The sequence below is a fragment of the Nannobrachium achirus genome, assembly GCF_963921795.1.
Source record: "Nannobrachium achirus genome assembly, chromosome: 3".
Classification (NCBI taxonomy): Eukaryota; Metazoa; Chordata; class Actinopteri; order Myctophiformes; family Myctophidae; genus Nannobrachium; species Nannobrachium achirus.
In genome coordinates, this window is record NC_137812.1 from 63,731,095 (window position 1) to 63,748,394 (window position 17,300).

The 17,300-nt window shown below is 42.7% G+C and overlaps 1 protein-coding gene across 1 annotated transcript; it reads left to right on the top strand.

Moving 5' to 3' along the window:
* Window positions 1-1,053: 1,053 nt before the first annotated feature.
* pvalb7 (parvalbumin 7) lies at window positions 1,054-17,245 on the top strand (the record flags this gene model as incomplete). Its single annotated transcript, XM_080722731.1, has 6 exons — window positions 1,054-1,065; window positions 3,412-3,415; window positions 13,325-13,387; window positions 14,780-14,909; window positions 16,363-16,472; window positions 17,220-17,245. 6 exons carry the CDS (start codon window positions 1,054-1,056, stop codon window positions 17,243-17,245), a joined length of 345 nt encoding a protein of 114 aa, XP_080578857.1.
* Between the last annotated feature and the right edge of the window lie 55 nt (window positions 17,246-17,300).

Sequence of the window (17,300 nt, forward strand, 5' to 3'; positions counted from 1 at the left end):
CCATAAGTGGACTCAGAAGAGGAGTAAAGTCTAACACATCAGTGTAGGTGACGGGTATAGGTGACTGAAGGAAAGAAAAGGAGGATGGAGAGAAAGTGAGGGGGTGACGATGTCTGAGGCAACAGTCGGTAAAAACCAGAACCCATCTAGAAGCTGTCAAGGTCCTTCTGACAAGCCTGAGATTGTGTGGAGATATAGGAGAAGGAAGGGGGAGATAGAGGCCGATAAAAAAAAATAAAAAAAATAAATGGGGGGAAGGAGAGAAGGAGAGGATAGCCAGATAAACAGATAGAGCGATTAGTGAAATCATTGACAGAGTTGGAGATAGATGGACGGATATGCAGTCACAAGCTGAACAGGTAGGAAGAGGGGAATATGGGAAGGTAATGCAAATTTATTCTGGGCTTCAGGGGACCAGAGATAAGTCAGTGTGCACTGGTGCGCATGCCTGTTTGCATCACATATCGTCGTTGTCGGGTGGAAACCTCGTAACTCCAAGTTTCAAATTTGTACGTTCTTTCTCAAAGTAAAGCCCTGCTTCATCATACAAGGCCGTCGCACAAAAGTAGTGAAAACAGCCGATCTACAAGCACACAACGCCTCGTGTGCTTGTAGATCGGCTGTTTTCACTAGTTTGATTCATTTTTAAATGATAAATGCAAAACAAACGGTTTTGGACATATAAAAGGTTTTCACCCGACAACGACGATATGGCTGTGAATTCCTGCTCGAGTGTGTGAGGATCCTGGTTTGTGTGTGGGTGCGTGCGCGTGCGTGCGTCAATGTGTCACTCACCATACCTCCGATAGGGAAGCAATTATATAGCCTCTTGTTACTTCTGGCAAGACGTTACATAGTGATGAAGTTCAGACCAGTCCGTCTATATATATAATGCTATATTGAACCTCAGGGAGGAAATGTGAGCGTTCACTCAGACGGAGGCCATGTCACTGGGTCAACCACAGCTGAACAATACCCAGGAACAGAGGGATTCACGAGCTTGGTGACAGCGGATCAAACTGAGCACCATCTGGTTCCAGGATTGTTATAGCAATGGGTCTCAAAGTAGGGTCCGGGGACCCGCATGGGTCCTCGAGGAGTTTCTGCGCGGGGTCCCCAGGAAAATGAGGAACAGTTGAAACACTGGAGCCCTATTTGATTTTCCGTGTATTTTTTAAACATTTAGAAGACATAGCCTACTGTATCTTGACAAATCTTCTCTTATGTTGGTCTCTGGCACAAAAAGACAAAATATTTTCAAATGAGGGTCTGTGGCCAAATACATTCAAATATATTTAACAATATATGGGGGTCCTTTACATGAAAATGTTTGAGAACCACTTGGCGTATATGTCACTGTCTGGCCATGCAAAACCTCAATTTATGAGGTTTTAGATTTTTTTGGCATAAATCAGGGCTATTGAACACCCTTTACATATGAGTGTTGGTTAAAATAATATTGAACCAATGGAAAGTAGTAAAAAGCCCTCCGGTCAAAACCTCCTAACTCCACTTGAGCTCATTTTCCCAAAAATTAACATTTTGGAGTTAGGAGGTTTTGGCCAGACAGCAGACATATAGAACTTGTTCAAAATGGAACCAGAAATGGTTCTTAAACTTTTAAATATTCCGACCCTTATCAGAAATGTAGCGGCTTCCAGTTGCCCATCCTCCGCATTTTTTTAATGAACACAGTAGGCTACGTAGTGGTAGTGATAACTTGAACAACTGGTAATAATTCATCACTCATTCTGGGAACCACCCCAGAAAAAATGATCGACACAGTGCAGAATGCCGTTTACATGCAAGGACGTGTTATTTGCATGATCTCTTGACTTAAATGACTGCCATAGCAAATACCTTTGTTCTCATATCATCACTCCACATCCCATGACCACCTGCCCATTCTTTTACGGGGTGGCTCTATAAGAGGGCTGGTCGATCTGTGTTTATCTGTGTCTGAGCGTGTGTTTGTCTGGAGATAATCTCGCAAACTGCTGGACGGATCCACACCAAATTGCTTGTGCACCCTGTCATTAGGCTAACGTAATATTGTACGTGTACCTTTTTTTCCACATTGTTTTGTTCATTTTTAAATATTTTAATTCGATTTTGTAATGGAAGTCAATGTTGAAACGTTGCCCACATTCATATTCATATTATCACAGATAAGTCATAGATCTGTGGTTTTCAAGGGACTCTCTAGGTTCCTTTATGAGGGTCTAAATTGACCCTTACAAGTCTGTAGCTTTGACAGTGTACAAATGGAACCAAATGAACCCTAACGGGTCCATTTGGTTCCATTTGTACACTGTCAAAGTTAAGGGGGCCCCTTCAAATTTCAAAGTTTGAGAATCACTGTCATATAGATGCCTGACATCATAGACATACTGTTCCCATATGGAATGTTCCAGCACCTCTGAAATGCCTGAATTGTAAATTGTCCTTCACCACCTTGCCGCCACAAACATGGAACATTTCCATATTTATTTATTAGACATTTTTATAATCTCTTTTTGTTGGCATGCTATAGCTAGTGGGCACTATTTAAACACCACTGTGTACTGACCCTGGGAAACATGCAGGTCCACTGTACAGGTCCTGAAATGTATCTTTGACTGAAATGAGTAAAACAAAACAAAGAAAAATGTCTGCAATTATGTCAATGAAAATGCTGTAATGCAGTAATACAATGACCACAAAAGGATAGACGGATTTATGGAAAAAGAATTAAGTGAGCTACTGAGATGTAGAGAAACCAACTAAACCCTATTCTTAGTTGCCTGATAAAGGCCCTTTCAATAATGTGTTTTGGGAGCTACAATTATTTAAAAGAAATAATACATTACTACCGTATGTCCACAGCCTTGTTATCCAACACCTGGCCTAAAACAGGTATAAGCACACAATTTCCTCACTGAACCTCACTATACTAGGCCCCCTCCGCCTCACAACACGTCTAAGGCGACATTTCGTGACACGACATGTTGCCTTGAGACGTGTCGTGAGCTTGTAGATCGGCTATTTTCACTGAACGTTATCCCTCGACAGGGACACAATGGTTACAAGTGGTTAAGATTATTAATAGGCCTGTGCGATTTGTTGATGCCACAGAGACAGCCAGGGATCCCACTCCGGGGCCAACAGGCCACTCGTCATCATGTCTTGCGTGACGCGCATCAGTGTCTATAGTGATAGTGACCCTCCATGCCCTCCCAAAATAGAGAGAAGAAACAGGAGCATGGCTGTGTGTGTGTAAGGGGGGAGGGGGCCTATAAAAGTCTTATTGTGTCCTTCCCTTTCTGCTGACCTTACCTCTGTCTCTATTTACCCGCCATCGCCTCTCTCCGTCCGTCCCCTTTGTCTTCCCATCTCTCCCACTCTCCCCTCTCCTCTGCCTCCGTCCACCAGTCAGGTAAGACAAGAGATGAGAAGGGAAATATATCGTCGTTGTCGGGTGGAAACCTTGTATCTCCGAAACCGTTCGTTTTTTATTTATCGTTTTAAAAACTGATTTAACCTAGTGAAAACAGCCGATCTACAAGCACACAACGCCTCGCACCGCGAGGCGTTGTGTGCTTGTAGATCTGCTGTTTTCACTACTTTTGTGTGACGGCCTTGTACGATGATGCCAAAGAACATACAAATTTGAAACTTGGAGACACGAGGTTTCCACCTGACAATGACGATATGACAATACCTGATCTACGAGCTGATCTACGAGCTCATGTGTCGCATTGTGACACGTTGTGAGCTTGTAGATCGGCTAGTTTTGGGTGAACATATTTAGCGTAGAGCGAAAACAGGAGCTAGAATAGAGCCCTTGGGAATCCGTTCAACTATGTATATGGTTTTTAAGTGGTGCTATTAATGGAAGAAAAGACAAAAATGTGATGTCTGTGAGATGCGTTGGTCAAAGACAATCCAGCTGATAGCCGGCGTTGATGGATTGAAATAACACGAGATGCTCTTATCCGTGCCAAGCAGTGATAAAGTCATTAGTGATGCATTGTGAACCATTCATGGAGTCGGTTGCTGTATAACGATGATTAAACAGCTAAATGTGTCGTGAACTAAATGTAAAGAGCATTTATCATAGAAGGCATTTACAGTATAATACATCTCGTATCAAACGTAGGCCAATGTCTATATCTTATACTGTAATGTTCATGGACAGACTAATCTCTCGAGACAGCCTGATGCTAGGGACAAACAGAGTGGGCGTTCCCTTTTCTTTGACGATGGTTGGCCAGATTGTGGACACACAAACACACAAAGCGGTGCTGATATACTTTGGAGTTGGCTACAAATAGTGTGCATTAGAAGAATTTAACTATCATGGGGTAAATATTGTGGGAATTCCATGTTAAGATTGAACTCTCTTGGATATGGAGTCTTCCTTCAAAGCCAAGTTTGAATGATGAGGATTATTCTGAATTCTTGGAATAGGCTATACTCTTAACAGTTTTCTGGATTTGCCGGAGGTTATTGATGAAATCTATAACTCATCCTAAAGTATGGTGACCTTTTTAAACTCACAAACTCGCTCCATTTCCACAAGGGCTCTAAGATAGTTGAGCGTGTGTTAGTGGTGAGACAAGTACTTCATGGACATTGTTGATGAGAATCATTTAATGTGCTACTTTGGGCAGTAACACAAGACAGTGTTCTATAATCACGGCGGAGAAGAAAAATGTGAAAAGCCCACGGTAAAAACTAGTTTGCTGTGATGAATTGATGCGTTAGGGTGCCTATTGCTGTACTGAAAGTCTGAAATATCTTCCAGCACACTATCCATCATACTCACTAGTCATATTAGTTTGTTACAGAGCATGGGTACATTTATATTGTAGCTGTCGCTTCAGCGTGCAAGCACAGTCATGTCACTCAGCGTGAAGCCACCTTCACGGTCAGCGGTGTCGCACAAAATTCGGGGCCCTGGGTACAAGGATTCACTGTGGGCCCCTCATGAATGTTCTTCATAGGGGGAGGGGGTTTAACCCATTTAGACTGGGAATGCATTATTACACGTTATTTTGTGCTTTAACTATTGAAAAATAGCAGATATACAAGTTCACAGCGCTGCGAGCTTGTAGATCTGCTATTTTTGAAAAATCGTGAAAATGTGTGCAAGTCTTTGAATATTTCAAATCCTTCTAAGGTTTTTTGAAAAAAACTATGTTTCTATGTCAGTGGTGCTCAAACCTTTTCATGTTAAGGACCCCCAATTCAAAATGACATGTATTTGGCCACTGAACCCCATCTCAAAATATTTAGTTCCAGGGATCCCCACAGAAGCAGAATTTGAGCTACAAATGTTCGCTTAAAGAATACATATATTCAGATATTTGCACACATTTCACGACTTTTCAAAAACAGCAGATCTACAAGCTCGCAGTGCGGCACTCGGTGCCGAGCTGTGAGCTTGTATAACTGCTAATTTTCAATAGCTAAAGTATAAAATAATTCCAGGCCCCTCCACCTTGGGCCCTAGTAAGTCCCACTTTTCCTCCCCTTGTGACGCCTCTGCCTGCAGTAGCCAATGTGATACACTGTCAACATTGGTGTGATAGGACCTGTTGTTTACTCCATTCGGCTTGTGGAACTAGGGTTGTTGTGGGGTGCATGTCTGTGCAGAGTATGAACATAATAACACCAGGAAAGGGTATTATTATGATGTCCAGCTTCAAGATGGAACATCAAATACACTTACATCTATGCGTCTAATAACGACATGTGGATCATGGATTTTATGTGGCCAGTCAATGACATTAGTCATCTATCACATCTGTGATGCTTGATGCCCAATCCAAACACCATTGACCTGCATTATAAAATAAAGCCAAATAGAAAATATAATATAACATTTTGTGAAAAATATACAGACTCACAGAGCCATTTAGACTTTCCTTGCTGTAAAAAGAAAATATATATATATATATATATATATATATATTATATTTTTTTATCCCACAATTTTTGTAAACCATTTTTTCACCCAGTGCCAATTGCCTAAGCTGTAATCCTGGGTTCTGCCCTTCCCTCTGCCACGCCTGGGGAGCCCGGCCTGGCTGGCCAGAGGGGAGGAATTATAGAAACCAGGACTACTGCATGTTTTTGTGAGGTATCGACCCTAGGAGACACGGGGAGAACATGCAAACTCCACACAGAAAGGACGTTTTTCCAACCCCACCTAGGGTGTGGGCGCTGATTAATTGTCTTTTGTTGCCAAATCAGTTGGCCTTTGGAGTGCATAACAGGTGGAGAGGTTGGAAAGAGACAGCAAGGGGGGCTGTATATATCAGGTTTTATTATAGTCATAGTGTCACTTCTGGAGTCCTTTCATCCACGACTACACAGTAAGTGTTTTGCCGTCCAATATGCTAAGGGACTATCAATTCCACTCTGAAAAGACTTTGCAAATGCTCACACGGAGTAGGCTACCTCTCACTGGGCAACCAAAGCAACACACACACACACACACACACACACACACACACACACACACACACACACACACACACACACACACACACACACACACACACACACACACACACACACACACACACACACAGGCATAGAGGTACGTCAGAGGCACAAATACACTGCTCTATCTTTCTTCACAGGTTAACACTTGTTTTCATAGCGCTGCACTACAAGGGGCGATCAGGGCCCAGTACTGACACCTACACAGATGTGTAGGGTACTGCAACTAAATGCAATTGTGGGGTCAATTTAGATATCTGATTCAATACTCCAATTCTTGTACATTACTGTATCTAAGTTTCTATGAAAGCTAATCATTTGGTAATACATTTTGTTTCAAATATGTGTTAATGCGGGCGACGGCGACCCGCCAAATATTTATGAGGAGATTGAGGACGCATACCCCATGGGCACAAAATGCCTTATATAGCGTATCCGGGTTTGACTCCTGGCCGGCCAGATTGTTTGCTGTGTCATTCTCCTTCTCTCTCTCTCTCTCTCTGTGTGTAAGTGTAAGTGTGTAATAAGCTGGATAATGTACAGTTTAATAGGTTTGACGGTACCAGTCCAATGATGATCATATTTAGGCCTAGCCGAGAGGGCTCTATCAGAAGCACCAGTATTGTAGAAACTATTACTACAGTACATAGAAGGTGAACAGTAAAATCCTTAAATTGTCCTTTTGTAACTATTCTTAACTACTGTATTTATCAGTTCGACCCTCTGTGTCAAAGTATCCCTGAACACACTTAAGCCAGAGCCATTTATTAGAGTGTTGCGCCACCTCTGTTCACTTCATTGGGCCAGGTCTTTTACATAGACTTCTGTTGGCGAATAGTGATAAAGCGCTGAATTTATTCAAAAATTACAAAAACAAATATATTGCTACATACTGTACCTGTACTGTACTATACTAAAATGTGTTCCTGGCCTGAATGGGTTAATCCAGAGCGAATTACAATAAGCAAAAGCATAGAAATAGTAATCTAAGAAAAACATAGGTAGACCAATCAACTATTCAGTAAAGATTATAAAAATCTAAAACATAAAAATGCTACTTTAAATGTATGGTCATTGAGGGTAGGCAAGTGCTACTGTAAGTGCTATGGGCTACGGTGGAGTCTGAAGAGGTGAATGGGGAGTTCATTCATTCCACAGTTTGAAGAGTCTTGGACAAGTGGATTGTTGTCCTTGGGTTTTTAGCGAGGGTTCTGTCAGCTTCCCTGTGTTAGCTGATCTGATTGAACAGGTGCATGGGGTTATAGGATTCTATCTGGAGGTGTCACACCTTTGGCTGCTTTGAAGGCCAGCCTCAGTGTTTTGTACTCTGTGCGGGCCGCAACGTGGAGCCAGTGGAGGGAGCGGAGAAGGGGGGAGACATGTGAGGATTTGGGATGGTTAAGACCAATCGTGCTGCGGCATTCTGGATCATTTGGAGAGCACACGCCGGGAGGCCAGTGAGGACAGAGTTACAGTAGTCGAGTTTTGAATTTCCCCTCTACTGTGGACCAGTAAATGCTCCCATTCCCTTGTGCCAATGGGTTCTCGGTCGTGTCCACCACGGCACAGGGCAAGGGACAACAGAGCACAGTTTGGGAGAGGGAGGACCACGTGACTGTGTGAGGGTGCTTTGGTGCTGCAACTCTGCTGCAGTGAGGGCAACAGTCCAAGAGCCGGTGTCTGGAGAGAAAGACAGCCACATTACTCCTGTCCTCTTCCTCTCCGTCAGAGGGAGGGAGTGATGAGGAAAGTGGGAAGGACTGGGAGCAGGCACGTGCACACATATAGACACCAAAGGGGGCTTGAGCCCCTGCCCTTTTACCTGTCTGTAAAAAGTGCCCTCTCCAGACCATGAATGCCGTTTTCACTAAGGTGAAAGAAATGCAAATGCCCCCTTTCCATGCCATACCTGAAGGCAGCATTCAAGAGAATTGCCTTGTACAAACTCTCCTGAACTTGAATGCAGCATCTTATGGTGAAAGTTTAGTTTAGCTTTGTGTGGTATCAAGTACCGAAAATATTTTCGATATTTTCACCAAAAGGCCCCTTTTGAAATTTCAGCCCCTGCCTCTCTAACGTGCAATTCCAAATAACGTGTCCCTGACTGGGAGAGAGATATTGAGTGTTTCTGAAAAGGACAGACAATGTGTGTGTGAGAGAGAGAGAGAGAGAGAGAGAGAGAGAGAGAGAGAGAGAGAGAGAGAGAGAGAGAGAGAGAGAGAGAGAGAGATAGTGTGTGTGTGTGTGTGTGTGTGTGTGTGTGTGTGTGTGTGTGTGTGTGTGTGTGTGTGACTGAAGTATCCATCTGACCTCGTAGTTTATGCCAGACTGTACCGTATTTATTTCCATACATCTTAAATTCTCAACAATGGCCTTTAATCAACTTCCTCCCTGATGTGCCAAGTTCCTTCAGACTGTCTGCTGAGTGGCTGAATGAAATACAGCCAGAGTCTGTCATGGTCAGAATCCTTGTTCATGTCCTTTTAAGTTTGTCCTTCCTACCAACAAGCTAGCAAGTCCAACTGATTTATCCCATCAGAGCACCTGGGCCCCAAGCAAGCCTTGAGGCGAATGCAGCTTCCCGCTCATATTTGAATAGTGTTTTAATGTTTTTGTATTTGAATAGTTTATTGTGATACCCTTTGAACAATGCACAGTGAGACATTACACACAGCATTGTTAGGCTGATTGAAAAGCTGTAGTTAGAAGCTTGTAGCTTATTAGTGCCTATCCTACATGCCTATTTGTATTTTTACATTGTTCAAATACTTAAAGGAGTATTTGTGACTTTTTTTCTATTGATTACTCATGCCAAGGAGACTTGAGTTCAATAATATTTGTATTCTTTTGCCGCATTCCTAAGACAAAAATTTGATTACAATAAATGTACCCCCATTGATTCCGGATCCGCAATCAATGGGGGTAAATTTACTATGATCACATTTTTGTCTTGAATGCGACTATACAAAACAATATTATTTTTAACTCAAGTCTCCGTGGCATGAGTAATCAATAGAAAAAAAGTCATCTTGGGGGTGAACTACTCCTTTAATGTCGGCTACATAAGTAAACCCCTAATCTATCAATCCAACATTTCATCAATTAACAAGTTTGGTCAATAAACCCATCAATCACTCACTTCGGTATTTGTCCAGAATAGCTGTTTGAAACTTTTTTTTTTAAATTGCATTAATTAAGGTTATACAAATGTTTCAGTATCTCAAGCATACCATTCATCAGCTTCACACTACCAACAGAAATACTCATACTTTTCAAAGTATTTTTAAATGTATAGTTCCCCTCTCAACTCATACCCACCCTCCCCAACAGACACACTCTAATAAAGATGGATGGGGGGCATTTCAAAACGCATAGCATGCCAGGGCTTGGAATCCAGCTCATCGTTTTAATCACTCCCTCTCACTTCTCGCACGGTTCCAACCACCCTCGACTTTCCGCAGTAGGTTGTTTTGGAGATGTCTGCAATGGACCTCTCCATGGCATTTGGTTCATGGCATTCAAAGCACCAGAAAAATGTCATTTGAAAAACTCAACAACAGTGTAAGATGTGCAGAAGCAAGCGTGCCAACGTGAGAACTGGCATGCATCCTTCTTTGCAGAAACAGTTGGTGGGTGTTCTATGGTAGGAAATAGTTTTCTGTGAAGCGGTTCAAGGTCTGTGCATTGTTCTTGGTAAGCATGTCATGATGATTTCTTTAAAGCAGGGGTCTTCAACGTTTTCAGGCCAAGGACCCCTTAGTTGAGAGAGAGATGAAGCAGGGACCCCCACAACCTTATCATAGTTTCCATATCGTTTCATCGCTTGACAGCGCAATCATCAGTGTATTTTTGGATTGATGTAAATTTGTGTTTTCAGATATTTAACCACTTGAACCGTCAATACTTAATAAACTTCACCTATCACTCTGTACTTAATCTGCTCTTTTCCCCCTCTACACCAAACCTCTTTGCCGAAAATAGACGATCTACAAGCTCACAACGCCTTGTGCTGCGAGGCGTTGTGAGCTTGTAGATCTGCTATTTTTGTCTGGTTCTCAGAAAATGGACACTAGGGTTAATATAAAAAAGGAGGAAAAAAAACTTTCTATTACTCAAAGATTTGGAGGACCCCCTGTAGTAACTCTGAGGACCCCCTAGGGGTCCCGGACACCCTGTTGAAGACCCCTGCTTTAAAAAACCTGGGATTCAAATCCATACTTGTGCTTAAAAAAAGCATATTGGTCTTTGCACACTTATGTACACTTGTACATAATATGAAATGTGCGGCAAATTCGAGCCATAAGAACTAACTACATAATAATTATTATTATACCCATCCTAACTATTCGGAGCAGTGGTGAAGTGCCATTAATACATCACCCAGTGTGCAGGGTTGGGTACAGTTAGGGGTTAATGGACGCTTCGACTCATACTGTATATAGACTACCAGGCCTGCTAGCCTCTCTACCCACTCATCTATGGCCACCCCAAAAAGGATATTTAGGTCGATTCTAAAAAATGCCTTCTATATCCTGACCTAGGTTTTCGGAAAGAAGTATAATATTGTTGTTATGTTTTCCTAAATTAATGCCACACTTGATCATAGTACAGCATCACGCAAAAGTATCCAAAATAGCCGATCGATCTACAAGCTCGAAGCGCTTGTCTCTGTGCTATTTTTGAGCGGTGGTCACACCGTCTCCATAGCGTGGCCGTGTGTGTAGGTATGTATGTTTGTTTGTATGTATGTATGTATGTATGTATGTGGGTGGGTGGGTCTGTATGTAGCCTCAAGCCTGTGGTGTAGTACCTTTTCTGACCACACATGTTAAGGGAGGGGCGCTGTTGTTCAGGCCAGGCCAGAACAGGCAAGGCACACTCACACTCACACGCACGCACACACGCACGCACACACACACACACACACACACACACGCGCACAGACTCCTCCGCTCAGTTCACACGGGTGTGATTTTCTACTTTATTTGAATCCTGAAAAGTAACCGTTTGGACATATGGGGTTTCCATCCGACAGAGATGATAGCAGTACAGTATTTTCAACTAAAATGACACAAAGGTATAACAATGTTATATCTTTGTGGTCAGCTCTACTGGTATCACTCTATTGGCATCACCAGGAATGCTGGTCTCTCATTGACTGATGACATTACCAGGAATGTTGGTTGCTGACATCTCCACTGGCATCACCAGGAATGCTGGTCCCTGATTGGCTACAAGCTTAAACACACGGCCACCTACCTACCCAGCCGAAAGCAGTACTTGCACACTCTGCTGGCGCAAGTACTAACTAGAAAAGATGCAATTCTGGGAATTACGAGTGTGGTTGCCTATTTATTGTCAACAATTTTTATCCCACGATTTTGTAACCCATTTTCACCCAGCGCCAATTGCCTATGTAATCCTGGGCTCTGCTCTCCCTCTGCCACGCCTGGGGAGACAACGGACTGACCTCATGCTTCCTTCTATGCATGAGTAGTCCAAGTTGCTTCTTTTCACCTGACAGGGGGGATTTCCCCGGTATGGACGTAGCGCGTGGAAGGAACTCATTATTCCAACCAGTTCCTTTCCCCTCCATCAGGCTGGCCAGGGGTAGGCATTATAGAGACCAGGATTACTGCATGTTTTTGTGAGGGTATCTTCCCTAGGAGACACGGGGAGAACATGTAAACTCTACACAGAAAGACCCTATCGCCAACGCCACATAAGGATGGAACACGCCCAATGAACTATTATTTTATACTATTATAATGGACTCTATAATGGTGACGTCTACTGAGAATGCTGCTTCCTGATTGGCAAAGTTGACCGTAATAAAATATGCTTGTATTCCGGACTAGAACAACAGTCTGGTTGCCCTACTGGCAACTAACAAGAAAGGTGCAATTCTGGGAAATTACAAGTGTGGTTGCACTGACATGAGTCGCGAGGAATCCAATTTATATTATATATAGTGATGTCATGTGAAGCATGACAACAGAGACAAACACAGTGTGTGAAGAATTACCAATAGCTACACTTTTCTGTTGTGCAAAGGTTAACAAAAAGCAGGTTCACTTTGCTGTGTCTCAGACCGGGGGCGTCCACTGGCCTAGAGGTCCAGGCGCATACCACCTGATGCCTGACAGCGTGTCACGGGTTCGAGTCCCAATCTCGACGGCCTTTGCTGCATGTCACTCCCCATCTCTCTCACTGTTTCCTGTCTACTTACTGTACTATCAATAAAGGCAAAAAGCCCCCTCTCCCAAAAAAAGAAAAAATATAATCTTGGACAGAGAACAATAGTGTGTTGCCTATAGCAACCACACTAATAATACAGTTAAGGGTAAGGGTGAACTGTGAAAGAAGAAAGTAGTGCACGCGCATCTGTGGCCCAGGTGCTAGACAAGTAGAATTATCAAGAAGGACATATAGAGTCTGCACTCTGGTTAAGCTCCTTAAGTTTATTGCTGGTCAACGTTTAGATCTCAATAGATCTTCATCAGGACATACTGTAGGGTTAGGGTTAAAAAAAGGATTAATTCCATTCAAATAATCTCCTGAAAAAGGAATTAAGCCACAGTAACTGTATATCTCTCACATCCAATAACAACAACCTTTTTTCAGCAGAGCCATATTGATGTAAAGTTATGCATTTATGCAACCATACTTAGATAAAGCCATTGAAATTCTGTCTCCAACATTCACTGGTGTAACTAATGATACTGTGAAGGAAGAGACATTACACAACTATTATGTCAAATGTGGCTGCCGTCTCAGGTCTGACTCGATTATCCATGAATTCTCACTTTCTACTCTTTCTCTCCTCTCATTCCAGTAACCAAAATGGAAGATCTATTGAAAGCTGAAGATATCAAGGCTGCACTTGAGGCTTTTGCAGGTATGGTAAAGGTACAGTAGCAGAGTTCAATGTACTGTGGGCATTCACAGGAACTCAGGGTTATTTTGAAATGTTCAATAATATAGTTGACCTACATAGGCAAATCATAATATGATGGAGTTCAAATACTTCTGCTTGTTCAGTGCAGCGGAAGTGAAACAAGTCACAATGTAAAACATATGAGAAATGTGAGGGACCCCCTGGAACCCCCTAAGAACCCCTGGGGGTCTATAAGTCCAATTTGACGACGACCCCTTGAAGGGTTCAATCTGTACCTTTCTTTTGTTTGTATAAATTGATCAGAGTGTCCCTACTAAACCTTTTTGTCCCTACTAAACCTTTCTGTTTTCTCTGCACTCACCACTAATTCATTGATAGTCCATTTGCTAAAAATAGAAACTGAATTGTCCCCCAGAGAGACAGCCAAGTGCTTTGGCACCTTAATATCAAACTCACTCATATGCAGTATGCAGCGTCCAAGATCATAAAGCACAACCACACCTGCTTCATCAATGTCAAAGTTTGTAAGTTATCCTGTGGTATCAAAGAGGCTGTGCCAAAGTTCTATTTCCTCCTAAATAATGAAGCATCAGCGTTAGTTTCCGTCCAGCTGTAGTCAGCTGTCAGTCAGCTCTGTTCTCATACCTCATTCACATATCTGCTGGTCATTACGTCACATGACTGCCAAACTCCAATCAAAGCTCTCAATCAGTAGAGAAGGCTCCTTTAAATACGGCTTGCCTTCTCTACCTTTGCTTGGTTTCCGAAGCTTCGGAATCATTCACTGCTAGCTGCCTCCTCCACCCCAGCCTCCACCTTTGCATGATCAGTCTGGCTAAGCTCAATACTTGTGATTGTCTGATTAAGTTACATGTCAATGTTGTTAAGCTCAAATACTGTGATTCGACTAAGCTACATGTCAATGTATTTCTATTGTTCTGCTATTGTATCCCTATGGGGGGTATTGCTTAGCGTTCCCTGATTTTGCTTAGCATGCTCAGAAAGCTTGCACAAAATTCACGGAACATCTCCGAACGCGGAGCCCATTAACGCCAATATTAACTGTATTCCATTCCATAATGGTTACTCTACTTAGACGTGAGTGTTCCTGACTAAAATGATCTTTTGTTAGTTATAATAAATGAAGGATTTATTTATTTACCCCACCCCCCCATCTTCTGTGGACATACCCAACAGTTCATTAAGTGAAGTGAATGAATTCAAGGTTGGGATAGGACAACCCTCGACATATACAGTATAGTTAATATCTGCTATGTTATTAACATAAGCCCTTGATGGGTCCATTACCTCACCCGCACAAATGTTAAATGTTTTATTGAATTTATCTTAAATGTCTTTATGTGATCAAATCATCCTCATCCTCTCTGTTAGCCACGGCCTTTGACCATAAGAAGTTCTTTGACATGGTGGGGATGAAGGCCATGTCGCCTGAAAACGTGAAGAAAGTCTTTCAGACTCTTGACGCGGATGCGAGTGGCTTCATAGAGGAGGAGGAGCTTAAGTGAGTAACGCACGCGCGCGTGCGCGCACGCACGCACACACACACACACACACACACACACACACACACACACACACACACACACAGACACGCGCGCGCGCGCACACACACACGCACACGCACACACACACACACGCACACACACACGTGCACTAGAACACTAGATGCTCTTGTTTAAAAGTTCATATACTAGTAAGACGCCTCAGGGCGACAATTCTTGGCCATCTGGCCAGTGATGTATATCGGACCAGTTACCCATACTGTATAAGGAGATCCATGTACTGTATATAGTACATCCCTTTTATGCCCATAAATGGAGATCCCTGTCTGAACCAGCCGCACAGATATGGGTTGTCTTCCTCCATATATGGGCATTCCCATATGAAGTCCTGTTAGATATGGGCTTAATATTGATGACATCAGGGATCTCCATGTATGGGAACATTTTTATTCTGTTAGAGTGGTTCCCATAACATCACAACATACAATATATGTTATGCCCATACTGTACATGGAGATCCCTATCTGAACCAGCCACACAGATATGGGCCATTTCTTGGCCATTTGGCCAGTGATATACCGGTATATGGATGACAACAGGGATCTTCATATATGGGTGTAAAAGGGATTCTGGGGAATACCCATATATGGACTTTTAGGTGATGTCACCTGTGATGTGTCAAGGGAACCAACCCATAAACTGTAAAAATGTGTGTGTACACACACACACACACACACACAGACAGAGACAAGCTGTGACCTCTATTATTTGGAAATTGCAGTAAATGTGTGATTTTGAGTATATGGTTTTGAATAATTGAATGCAACTGAATGCACCAAAAATATTTCTGGGTTTCGTCATTGCTTGACACCAATTCAAAATAATAATAATACAAAAAAAAATAATGATAATAATATCATTGTGTGACTCTGTGATGCTGGTAATCAAATTAGACAGCGGAGACAAATGGTCAAATTGATGCTATTTTGCCATGCCATGCCATGTCACCCCTGCATAACTCCGTGCCCCACTTGGGCCACCCCAGTTTACTGTAAAAAGTCTGGCCAGGCCACTGCAGCAGAATCAACAGCACACCCTGCTATAAGTGTGTGCTGCTCTGTCCTATCTTTAAGGTTTGTCCTGAAGGGTTTCTGCTATAAGTGTGTGCTGCTCTGTCCTATCTTTAAGGTTTGTCCTGCTATAAGTGTGTGCTGCTCTGTCCTATCTTTAAGGTTTGTCCTGCTATAAGTGTGTGCTGCTCTGTCCTATCTTTAAGGTTTGTCCTGCTATAAGTGTGTGCTGCTCTGTCCTATCTTTAAGGTTTGTCCTGCTATAAGTGTGTGCTGCTCTGTCCTATCTTTAAGGTTTGTCCTGCTATAAGTGTGTGCTGCTCTGTCCTATCTTTAAGGTTTGTCCTGCTATAAGTGTGTGCTGCTCTGTCCTATCTTTAAGGTTTGTCCTGAAGGGTTTCTCTCCAGAGGGCAGAGACTTGACTGACGCTGAGACCAAAGCATTCATCGAAGCTGCAGACAAGGACGGAGACGGCAAGATCGGCATTGAAGGTGGGTGCCAGCATGAAACGATGCAGAAGAGGCGTACTGTATATTGTTGCTGTTGGGAATAATAATCTTATATTATATTCAATATATCGTCGTTGTCGGGTGGAAACCTTGTATGTTCAAAACTCTTTAGTTTTGTATTTATCATTTTAATAATGATTTAAACTAGTGAAAACAGCCGATCTACAAGCACACAACGCCTCGCACCGTGAGGCGTTGTGTGCTTGTAGATCGGCTGTTTTCACTACCTTTGTGCGACGGCCTTGCATGATGAAGCAGGGCTTTACTTTGCAAAGAAATTTACAAATTTGAAACTTGAAGATACAAGGTTTCTGCCCGACAGTGACGATATATATATCATATTTCAACCTTTTTGAATTTTTCTTGTGTAAATGAATGCCCTATTTCGGCATACAAAAGCATCCCGCAAAAGAATAGCTGATCTACAAGCTCACAACGCCTCGCGCTGCATGTAGATCTTCTATTTTTGGCAAAAGTTCTCCGAATATGGACACTGACTAGGGTTCAAGTGGTTAATATGAAAAAGGAGAAAAAAAGTTTCAAGTTTTACAAAGATTTGGAGGACCCCCTGTAGTAACTCTGAGGACCCCCTAGGGGTCCCGGACCCCTGGGGTAAGGCATGGACGAAAATAGGGCCCACAATGTCTCCACCCATCAGCAACAACAGAGTGTATCTGATCAAGACAACTGAATTGTATTCGATCCCTCTTTGTTTTTCCCTTCTTCCAGAGTTCGAGGCTTTGGTGCACGAGTAACGGACGGACGCCTGCAGACACTCACCTCCCACCTCCCAGCGCTCATATTTTTGTA